At 40.8% G+C, this 11,674-nt stretch overlaps 1 protein-coding gene across 1 annotated transcript in view; it reads right to left on the reverse strand.

Moving 5' to 3' along the window:
• Nucleotides 1–11,674, reverse strand: part of LOC138059602 (dynein axonemal heavy chain 3-like) — an 87,563-nt gene that overhangs the window by 16,067 nt on the left and 59,822 nt on the right. The window contains exons 64-76 of the mRNA XM_068905230.1: nucleotides 10,211–10,471; nucleotides 9,434–9,635; nucleotides 8,933–9,036; nucleotides 8,279–8,377; nucleotides 7,675–7,917; nucleotides 7,460–7,507; nucleotides 6,971–7,051; nucleotides 6,278–6,439; nucleotides 5,333–5,493; nucleotides 3,804–3,961; nucleotides 2,812–2,908; nucleotides 1,612–1,663; nucleotides 1,285–1,491 (exon numbers count right to left, since the gene is read on the reverse strand). Of these exons, the coding sequence (XP_068761331.1) occupies nucleotides 1,285–1,491; nucleotides 1,612–1,663; nucleotides 2,812–2,908; nucleotides 3,804–3,961; nucleotides 5,333–5,493; nucleotides 6,278–6,439; nucleotides 6,971–7,051; nucleotides 7,460–7,507; nucleotides 7,675–7,917; nucleotides 8,279–8,377; nucleotides 8,933–9,036; nucleotides 9,434–9,635; nucleotides 10,211–10,471 (1,875 nt within the window). The remainder of the gene's footprint in view (nucleotides 1–1,284; nucleotides 1,492–1,611; nucleotides 1,664–2,811; nucleotides 2,909–3,803; nucleotides 3,962–5,332; nucleotides 5,494–6,277; nucleotides 6,440–6,970; nucleotides 7,052–7,459; nucleotides 7,508–7,674; nucleotides 7,918–8,278; nucleotides 8,378–8,932; nucleotides 9,037–9,433; nucleotides 9,636–10,210; nucleotides 10,472–11,674) is intronic.

An 11,674-nucleotide genomic window follows, 5' to 3' on the forward strand; every position in this document is an offset into this window, starting at 1 on the left:
CATCGAATAAGATGCATATAACAAACGAAATGATATATGAAGTGAATCATATATTAAACTGCGGGTATGAAATTAAGTGAAGCTATGATCCTCGCAGTTATATGAACGCAATTTTAGCAATTGCGTAGAGAAACCTGAAAACGTCAGGACTTCAACGGGTTTGAAACCCGTGACCTCATAAATGCGAGGATCATGGCTTCACTTGATTCCATATCCGCAGTTCATTCATCACAGGAACATTTGAACCCACAAATGAACAGCTCCCAACATCATCCCACCGGCATCGCCAGTTCACGGGTTCAAACCCCGTTGAAGTCACGAAATTTTCAGGCTTCTCTACGCAATTTCTAAAATTGCGTTCACAACTGCGAGGATCATAGCTTCACTTGATAACTACAGCAGTTGGATGAAAGAGGTTGGACAAACATGCTAGCAACATCAACTATTTGCATTCCCACAATGATATTAGAAAATCGATGACAGCTTGAGACACAAAAGATATCACGATACCTCAACACAAAGGTACTTGTTACACAAACTCATTTGGGAAAATTGACCCGCAATATCGTCCTTTAAATCTTAAAACAAAACTCACTCTAAAAATGATGTGCATATTTTCATGACGTATTTGCTTCCTAATTTTGTTTCATTAGCATAAGCTTTTCGTATCCTATTCCGGCAATCCTCCAAGAAGTCAGCCATGTAAATTTTAAGTGCCCTGTATAATCAGCCATATATGTGCACATTTTGGCTCGACATACCGCAATTTGTTACAATTTCGGTTTAAAAAATAATAAAAATTTAAAAAGAATGTATGGACTCGTTAAGGACTCTTGCCACCCCGTAATAACTGACAGTTCTTGATGACATCCGTCTGCTTTGCTTAAGTCTTAAAACTGGCGAGGTACGTTACTTTAAGAAAAAGTCCTTTTAACTTTTTGAGTCCATCTGCGTATCGAAAGACGGCCTCTAGAAACAAATTCGTGTGATGATCAGGCCAGGGGCCCGTTTCTCGAAAGTCCCGAAACCTTTTCGGGCCCGAAATGCCAACCGCTTGTTTTAGAAAACCCACCTTTTAACATATTTTCAAGGTAACAAAAGGAAAAATGACTGTGAAGTTTGAAGACTTAAATCCTCTCCGTTTTTAAGGTACAAAGGGAATTGTGACACCCGAAAATGACCCGTAACGTTTCGGGACTTTCCAGAAACGGGCCCCAGATGTAAACAATAACGACAGCAAAGATTTCATCATAGATGAATTGGAATCTGCACTGACTAGCTCACCTGTCCCTGACCAAGTGAAATCGTCTGGATCCTATTTCCTCCAAATCCCTTGTCACTGGCGAACTTCAGAAGCCCAGCCATGGGGTCGGCCCCAGGCGACAGTACGAATATCAGCGGAGCGCAACAATGGGAATCATTGTAACTTAGCTGGAGATTGAATGTTGGCGGTTCGATGTACGAGCGGCCCATGTTCTCCACAATGTAATCCTAAAAATAAATTATTAAAGCGTTTAATAACTTATGATGTAATTTATTAATAAATTTTGTGTAGAGCTTGCACGCTCGCAGGCCATGCTTGTCTTTGGAAGGTTTTCGATTCACTCATACCTGAACTGCAGGAACCATCTTATCAGGCCTAAGACACCGAAGAATAACCAACCTGAAAAAAAAAACCGAGAAGATTAACATTTGTGAAAAGACCGAAAGGCGACCTTTTGGCCAAAAAGGAAGACTGGACACGAAGAGTTTTAACATTAACCCCTTGAGAAACAGACAAAGGTCTCCATATTTGTTTCAGTTTCACATGGAATTCCTAGCCTTTTACGAGCTATAATACAGACAAGTTGTGGCGTTGCAGTGACAGTATAGCTGTTAAATCATAATGTTGTCAATGGAACTCTGTAGGAAGTCACAATCATCTAGAAATCAAGTCAAGTCCACCAAGCCGCCACAATCTGCATTTCTAGGATGGTTCCTTTCATTCAATCAGTTTTCAGTTTACCGCACGCATAACTTTACTTATAAACTGACGGTCAAAGCTGAAGCTTCTGTACACAGACAGAATTGGGTGCGTGGAGGTGTGCCTTTGAATCTTTATTTGATACGTGTTTTTTCCTGGAGTTCGGAAAATTGCCTGCATCGCGAGATCAATGTTTGCAGTCTAATGTCGTATTTTTTGCTGTTAGCAAAAGGTAGTTTGAGGTCAAGTGATTTGGTCTGAAATCGAAACTGTCTCCTGGCAACCAATCAGGCCCATTCAATAACGACTTGACATGATCAATGAAAAGTTTTCTTTTTTATGATACCGCAGGGTCTTAGGCTGGAAGAGAAGGCCAGTGGTTAGCGCGTCGAATTTCCAAGTGTTTGCGGCGCCGCGTTCAAAAAAAATCCTCTCACTGGCCACTGTGTCTTTGATGATCTCCAATTGAAGTCTAACAATCTGTATATTGCTAACTGGTTGATTCCGGCCTGTTGGGGTTCTTGACTATGGTATGTTGGATTTGAAGTATTTCTTTCGGTATTCACCGTTGTAAGGCGAATTTGAGCACATCCAAATGGAAAACGAGCTATATAAATGGTACACAATAGCAGGGTGTCACAAATTGTCACCACGACAGAAAGTCCTGAAGCCGAGCAACCGGAGACGAATCCTTTGAAAAATGTAGTAAGTACTTTTAAAACGTGAAACTGCAAGCGATAAGTTTCTACCTTAAATTGTCCTCTCGATAAGACATAGCTCTGTGCTACACCTCGAGAAGTCTTCTGGTTAGATAAGCGATTATCACTCGAGCGCGACGGATGACTCACCTATCAAGGCCTGATACAGCATCCCAAGGGTCTGGCATCTTCTCTACGTGAGGTGTGGCCGAGTCATAGAAAGCTTTCCACCCGGGGTCAGGAAAACCTGGTTTAGAGGAGAGAAAATCAAGAAATAGTTGCAGTAGAATTGGATTCGGATTGAAATAAGCAAAGCAACTAAATAAATTAATTGTTTAATGGACAACTCGCCATACGGGCCTGTCAGGGCTAATGAAACAAATATCATGTGACACCACAGAACAGAGGAACGTTTTAGAATCCAAGCTGATGTAAGGCAAACCAGTTGGTTATAACTACAAGAAAGTTGGCTTCGAGGAAGAGGAGGAACGAGATTTAAAGGATTTAAAGGATTAAAGGGGTGCAGGGATGGTGCAGTGGTGAGAGCACTCGCCTCCCACCAATGTGGCCCGGGTTCGATTCCCAGACTCGGTGTCATATGTGGGTTGAGTTTGTTTGTTCTCTACTCTGCACCGAGAGGTTTTCTCCGGGTACTCCGGTTTCCCCTCTCCTCAAAAACCAACATTTGAATTGATTTGCTTTCATTGTTAATTTCAATTTACAGTGTTCCCAACTAGTGCTTCAGCGCTAGAACGACTAGACACTTAAATAAAGTTCCTTTCCTTTCGATGCGTTTTGGGTAAGTGGAATGTAGGGTCCTGCCATAGTAACAGCGAGACTTGTGAAGGTTTAGGGAAGAAAAACCAGTATACTGAAAGAACTGGACTGAGAATCCGAACTAGTGACAGAAAAACCATAACTCCAATTCAAATTAAGAAAAATCAAAAATTCATTTTTTAATTGGATCTCACTCATTCTGCTTTGAATAGTCGACGTCATCCCTCCGTACTTCGGGAAAGCACTTCGAGTCCATGGAATTGCATTATGCTACGCCACATCTTATTGAAATTTTTCCTTTAAAGACTTTGTACAAATGTTAGAGGTTGCAGAAGTCGCTTCACAGCGGACTTTTAAATACTTACTATCTTTAAGCCCTTTCAAGTTTGGCAACTCAGACGCTCTGACAATCTCGGACCAGGATTTCTCACTCAACCACTCCGAGCAGGGGTTTGGAAATGGGTTCTCGAGAGCCACTCCACCGGTCAAAAGAAACCGCCAAACTTGATCATCAACTTTATCTCTGCGAATTCAAGGAGGGTAGAGAGGTCACCAAACATTAAGAGCGGGTTGTGTATTGCATGAAAGACAATAGGGAGTTTAAGCAAGCGACCTTTTTGAGTCGCAGACGGCAACCGGAAGTGAGCTGTTTTCCCTTTCAACTTTTCTTGTCACTACCACCTTTAAATTGCTAAGTATCTTTCCTCCATTAGAGATGATTAGGTTAAAAATCTGGGAGACACTACTGTCCTGGCATGCGAAATGTTTATTTCCGGTTGCTGTCCACGGCGCAAAAATGTCGCGTGCTTAAACTCCTTAATTAACTCCAATGAAGGCGCATAAACCAATTTGCAGCAGAGTAAGTAGGTAACGACTGTGAGGGCGGCAGATAAAGGCGCCAGATGACTAACTACATTTTGATGTCTAATCAATTCGCAATGAAAGGACAATAACTAAAAATAACGTCTAACTAAGCAATTCACCTTTATCACGCGGCGGCCATTTTGGAGTCCGTGGGGAATAAAGGCTTTGTCTTTGCATTGTCTTTGCCCGTCCAGCCTCACGCTGAATGAGAGGTTCGACGGGCAAAATCTTTTGTTTGGACATTGAGTGATATGGGTCTATACTGACCAGCAAAAAAACATACACGGGAGGTAGATTCTGGTTTACCGATCAGACAACACTAAGTGAAAAATTCAAAGTCTTGCTCCAGTGTAAGTGACGAAGACCAAAAAGGGGATGTCGTTGAAAACTCCAAGGTACTCGGGCTTAATTACAAACGTGACAAAATCTGTTTACTAATGTAAAAAGCCTTTCTCAAAAAGCTTGACGCCTATCACAGCCTTCTACTGATACAACGTTAAAGGTCCACTTTCACACAAAAGCCATTGCGCGCTTGTGTTGTTATTTTGAAATATTTTCAACATTTTGATTGGGTACTCGCCGCGGCTAATTTTCGGATTTTCCGTCTGTGCGAAATTTATCGCCGCGCGCAATGTCTTTTGGGTGAACATGGGCCTTAACGAATTACATACGTTGTGAAATTCAATAGACCTTTTTTATAATGGCGGCCCGATAAAATATTCTTTTGTTTTAATGCTGATAAGCCTTTCTAGCCTCGCTGCAATGCGCAAGATTCAAAAGAATATGTTAACCAAAATGAGGCCAGTAGGTTCAATTAACATAAAGACAATAGAATATCAAATCGGTCGCCATTTATGAAAGTGGTCTATAAGAGACCATAAAAAAGTGAAGGCCAGAAACAGATTTCAGCCATTTAGCACTGGGCTATACATTCCCACAACATCACGAACTCTTATGAGACCCTTCTTTACGCTTGCTAAAGGAAAGCGAACCCAAAAATAATTAAGCACTTATTTCTCTCGTTACTTACTTTCCTTTCAAGATGCCAATAGTCAGAGTAATGGAGAACAGCAGCTTGTCCTTTTCAAACAGCGAGCGGCACACGTTGGAGTAAACGCTTTGCGTAAAATGCTCGTTCAGGTTTTCAATTCTTTCGTCCAAGTCTGAGGAAGCACGGCTGTTACTAATGGACTGTAAGTACAAACGCAATAAGAGAATTCAAACATCACAAAGTGTCTCAATAAATCTTGAGAGTCAAGTACGTATTTACGAAAATAGAAGTGACGCTAGCGTTTGTGTTCTTTTTTAAAGTTAAGGATTCCGTAAATGTTTATGTTTATTTTAGGAGCATAGTTTGGGCATCACTTTTTTACGTTCATCACTTGTATTACAAGACACAAGGGATGTTTACGTTGAAGAGAAGGGTCAGATCACACTTTGTGAGGCTTACACAAGACAGCGTGTATCTCTTTATTTAGAAGAGTCAAGGAAGAAAAGTACATCACCACAGGTATGCTGAAACTTACTGTGTGAATACTGAACCGAAAAAGGTTTTCTTTCAGATGTAAAAACGCTTTGTCCAATAAGGGAGCACTTAAGCATTTCAGATAATATAACAGAATGAGCTTAATTGTGATATTTATGCACTCTTTTGTTTTCACAAAACCCATTCGCTCGCTCAGCGCGCCTCACCTGTTCATTTAAAAAAAAAATTCAACCGAAAATACCGCAAGTCAGCAATTGCAAAGAAGAAATCCTAATTTCAGGTGCTTCTCAGGATGCCACTTACCGGGCCCCATGACACTCAAAGACACTATCTTGACGAGAAGCTTTAAGGCGGCGCATAAGAAAATTACACTGCTGTTTGTTTACGCATCTAATGGCAAATACATTTTTCTAATACATTCGCCCAAAAAAAATAAAGTAAAGTTTTATTATATCCAAATTTTAGGGCGGCAACTTCGCTTGAACTTGCCTGAAGGTACAGGTTTATGAACCATGTGAGCGAGTACTGGTACATCGGTTCAATATTGGCCAGGTCTGAGATACAAAAGAACAAGATGGAAGAGTGCGTAGCGACAGGTTTGTAGCCATTACGAGTCTCGTCAATCTCCTTCTCTGTTGCGGACGCAATTTCCTGCGAAAAAAATACAATAAGTTCTTTAGGAGTTAAATGTGTGTAACTGCATCTGTGTAACCCCTAAAATGGGTTAAATACGTTAACAACTTGCAAGGGGTAAATATAATAATCAGATTAACTATTTCATTCACTTTACTGCGCTACAAACCCTTTGCGAAAGAAAAAATGACGCCATAAAGGAAATTCTCACTCGATGCGCGAGCAGAAAAGCCTATTACATCATGATTCTTCTTTCTTAATGGCTGCTGTTTTTCGTTCGCGCGAGCTCTGCTGGCTGGGTGAGCTAAACTTAAATTATTCATGTTATCTATGACTCATACAACCTCAATGCAAAGTTGAATGGTTAAGACAGATTTTAAGACATTACTAACACCTATATATAATTTAATGTGGCAAGAAGCGCAATGAACTGAAACGTAACACAACTTTGTTAATTTACGGCAACATGAGCTTAAGTGGGTAAGAAACCTCTTCCTCTTAAACATATTAAAGTTGTTTAGATAATTAATCATTTCTTTGGTTGCAAACCTGCTTAGCGGAGATTTCTTCCGATAGAACTTTTGAAGATGATAGGATTTTGATTGCTGTTTCATCTTCCAATATATTTCCCTGCAAAACAGGCACCTCACATCGGTTAATTAACACACAACGGGAAACAGGTCGAAAAGAGCAGTTGTCAACTGACTGAAATCAAACTTGGCCAATCACAAAAGATGAGACATCAGATGAGCCAATCTCAACGAAAAGCAAATACATCCAGTCGGCGCCGAGTTTGACTTTAAACGTGGCACGAGATTTTGAGGTAATAATAGTAGCGACGCGGAATAGAAGCAAATTGTTAAATATTTTACGACAATCAAACACAAACCGCTGTGAAGTGTACAAAGGATGAGGTATAATAATAAATAAGCCAAAGAGCAGGTCATTGACTTGGAAGTGAAAATATCTGAAGCCCAAGCAATCTATTACACTGATCTTGAATGATGAAAAAAATGCAAAAAAAGAAAAAACCCGCACCTCTGAAGACGATAACACCTCTAAGATCTTGTCTTCAATTTCCTTGAGCTGCAAACAAAATAGAGAAGAGTGTTATGTACGTTCAGGAGCAATAACTGCCTTTTGATCCAGATTCGTTCGGTAAACGAGCTGCCATATGGCCACGGTGGTTATGTTGGTGTTTCCTGATAAAAACGGCAATGACGAAAAGAAATCCAAATATTTTCTCAACCAACCTGTTTTTTATTGGCAGCACTTTCCAAGATGAGTTGGTTCTTCTTTTCCTCGAGTTCCGGTTTCTCCCTAGCTGCCACTATCCCTAGCAGCTGATCCTCAAGACCCAGAGGGGTAATCATAAAGTTTACAAGTGTCACCTTAACTGAGATTTCCGGTAGGTAGTGAGGATTGCGCAGACGCGTAGTAATGTAAAACCGGAAGTCACGCGAGTACTCGATGCTGTTTTCACCAAGCTTGAGATACTGTGACACATGAAAAAGAATTAGAGAACCAAAATAAATGCTGGGCAGAAATTTATGGAAAATAGAGTTCTTTGAATGGACTGATTGAGTCACTAACCCAATTAATCATTTTCCGAGGTTTGTGTTAATCTTTTTTCATCTTGATCTTGATCTTGATCTTGATCTTGATCTTGATCAAGCATCTTGATCAAACAAACTGCCTGAATTCATGGTGTCACGGTGTCGTGGTTTACACAGCTTCAAAGTGATAAATAGTGACTCACCTACCGACTTAAGTTATTCAAAGCTTGAGCAATGACATCCAGTTGCTTTGCTCTCGTATTATGCACCGCGAATGTACATGTACACCGGTCTTCCTTACCTCAACACCACCTTGTTTGAATGTCTGTTTTAAAAGAAGTGGTTCCAAGATAGGATCCAATTCCTCTCCAACATTTTCCAAGAGCACAGGTGTACCAAACTAACGAAAGAAAACAAGAACAAAAAAATGCGCTATAAATACAAAAGAAACAATCACATGAGTCGGACGAAGGCTTCGCAAAGGCATGCCTTTTAATAACTTCATTTAAGTCAAGTCTGGTGAAATATTGCTTTTTGATGACGGGGCAAAACCGGCCAACGTAATTTGAGACAAAAGTGATTGGCGTCGTATACAAATTTGGTACCAGGTTCTGAGGCCCGTTTCGCAAACGTCCCGAAACTTTTCGGAGTGGTTTTAAGACACAAAACTTCACAATCATTTTGCTTTTTATAATCTTCAAAACATGTTAAAGACTAGATTATCAAAACAAACGGATGCCAGGTTCGTAAATAGCTTTTCGGGCCCGAAAAGTCACCGGGACTTTCGAGAAACAGGACCTTGGTTCGGACTCGACGACAAACGGAGGTCGAGCTTGTTGGTCTTGTTCTGCTCCTAGAGGGTTATCAACAATGAACTGAGAAAGCGAATATTAACTACAAGGAATTCTTTTGCGAAACAAACAAACAAACAAAAAAACAAATTTAAGGTGCTTACCGTTATGCTGTTTTCCAAGGTGCGAATGTAGTTAGCGTCAGAGAGTTTGATAACAGACAGTTTGTTTTCCTTCTCCATGTTCTTAACCCACTTGTTAGCTTGACCTGCGACGAATACATGAAAGATTATGGTGTCACTTATTAAATATATGTTCTAAACCGCTTTAAATATATGTTTTAAACTGTTTTAAACAAGACAACACATTTTAAAAGCACGCCGGTGGTCGATCAAACATAACGGAGAATTAAGAATCGTCAACGGCAACACCACATTATTGGCTTAAAAATGAAAAAATCCTACTGCACTAGCGGCACTTATTGAGCGCATTCCTTTGCTGTACTCTGCAAAATAACAACGTGAAATGACCAGTTGTAAGGTTTTGACGGCAACTTGATCAGTTCATTCCACTCTATCTTCACTTAACGTTCGCACCAGTCCAGTTATAGAACAATGATACTAGTATTTTATACAATGTAAAAGAGATGGAATAAGTGGGGAAACCTTGTGGATCAATCATGAGCGGCCATCTTCGTGCGTTATCCACCACAATTCCGTTATCGACGGAAAACGAATCCACAGGGAGACCAGCAATGTTCCAGGCGCGGATTTTGACAGCGCTGCCAAGCGTAGCGTTCAAAGAAAACGACTCCGAGCATGGGATCTTCTTGACATTGCACTGTTCAACCCAACGAGATATACATTGCTGAAAGCAAAATAACACGGCTGAATGAGATCACAGCAACAAATACTTTTCAACAAACTGTATGTAAATGAATTAAAACAGGAATCACTAATGTTAATCTCGGAAAACGAAAAAAGAGATGCACTTATACATGATGATTCCGAATGCTTAACAGCAGTCGAGTCTTTACGAGTCGAGACTTCGGATCTCTATCGCGTCGTGCGATTACCGCCGCAGTCGACCAACGGATACAACGTAACAAATACTGACTTGAAATTTATTACGCATTTAACTGAGATACTTCACTGTTTAAAAAGGACACTTCCACTCAAATACAGGTAATCAGCGCTTACGAAATAGAAGATTAGAACAGAAATATGCGTATAACATGCTGGTCATTTAGTGAGCTGAAAACAACAACCTGCGACCTTGCTATGTCACTGTTTGTGACACAAAGTGGCAAAGCCGGACAATTGCATATTCGTTAAGACTTTTCATTGTCATTTTCTGTTAATTTACTACAGAAAAAATCAATCGGGTATTGTTTGCCAAATAACACCAATCTTAAGGGCTGTTACGTATAAGAATTGACTTACGTTCCTAAAGTCCACCGTGAAGGGGCCTAAATACGCCACTACCCCTGAGGACAAAAGCACATCCCCAGTAACCCTGTCATATTTATCGCCCAACACACGAGCTGCTTCCGTCCAGCGATCTTTCTCGCCTCCCAGTCCCCCGATCAGTTTTTCTGCTCGGTCAAGCTTTTGCTCGCAGACCATAATATTGTGTTCCAGTTCTTTCTTCTTGTTCGTCATGACGTCGAATTCGTCGTTCAAAGCTTGAAGTTTATCGACAACCTAACAAGAGAGTAACAACCGAGAATTTAAAAACAAAATTAAAGAAAATAAAAGCGTTTGTCAAACTTAAGCACTTCCAAAGGGAGACTGAAAAAATACAGCCTCGAACGGGACTTGAACTCATGACCGTGCCTCGTTCTCGCTAAGAGTCGTCACAATACGCAGTTCAAAATATAAGAATTTCATATATTTCATTATCTCTGAAAAGATGTGTTACCAAACAACGTTCCTTAAAATCAAGTACCGTATTTACTTGAATAAGCGCCGTCCTCGAATAAGCGCCGCATCTGGGACAAAAAAGTTAATAAGCGCCGCCCTCGAATAAGCGCCGCACCGCCGATGCGGCGGCCAAGTTATTCGAAGCGCTCGGGACCCGTAACTTGGAGAATATTCTTGGTTTTCAAATGATGTCACGGCCGCCATGTTGGAGTCCCCAAAAAATGAAACGACGGCCATGTTGGAGTCCTGATCCAATCCTCCGGGAATTGAACTCTATTGTTATGCAAATTTTTTCCTTTTGTTTTCGTTGAAAAACATCGCTGTTGATCACGTGAGTGAAACCCAAGAATACAACTGGGTTCGCACACCAACAAAGGAGTGCATGACTAGGAGCGAACAACTCCAATACTAAGCCTATGTCACGGCATTTTTACAGACCGATCTATTTTTAGACTACCTTTGCCGCCAAAAAATAAACGCATTTCCAAGTCAATTTAGTCTCTTACGATTAGCCGTCAGGCTCCTGCGGGAGTCTCATTCGCGGGAAATTTCCATCTAAAAATAAACCAGTCTGTAAAAACGCCATGACAGGAACATATGGGAGTTGCTCGCTCCTACTCTTGGGCTCCTGGTTACATCTCGTGTGCTCTAAAAATCTCAGGCGGACATTTTCTCCTATCACATTATAGTTTTGCAGGGGATGGCAAGAAGAAACGTGCTGCACATACAGTTCGACAATCTTCTGGCATAGAGCCAATTGTTTGTGACGCCAGGAGCCTGTATTACCACAATTAAAAAACAAAATCCCTCGTCCAATGATGTTTTGGCGACCTGGACAGTAACATGTGGACGCTACTGTCAGCGGTAAACCTGTGTTTAGTCCCATTGAAAGACATGGGATGATTGTCATAGAATTCATCTCGATTTACCACAAGCACCTGTTTCAAACAACTCGGGTTAGTAAAGTTCAGTTTTTGGTAGCAA

The sequence above is a fragment of the Montipora capricornis genome, chromosome 8, assembly GCF_036669925.1.
Source record: "Montipora capricornis isolate CH-2021 chromosome 8, ASM3666992v2, whole genome shotgun sequence".
In the NCBI taxonomy this organism is placed as follows: Eukaryota; Metazoa; Cnidaria; class Anthozoa; order Scleractinia; family Acroporidae; genus Montipora; species Montipora capricornis.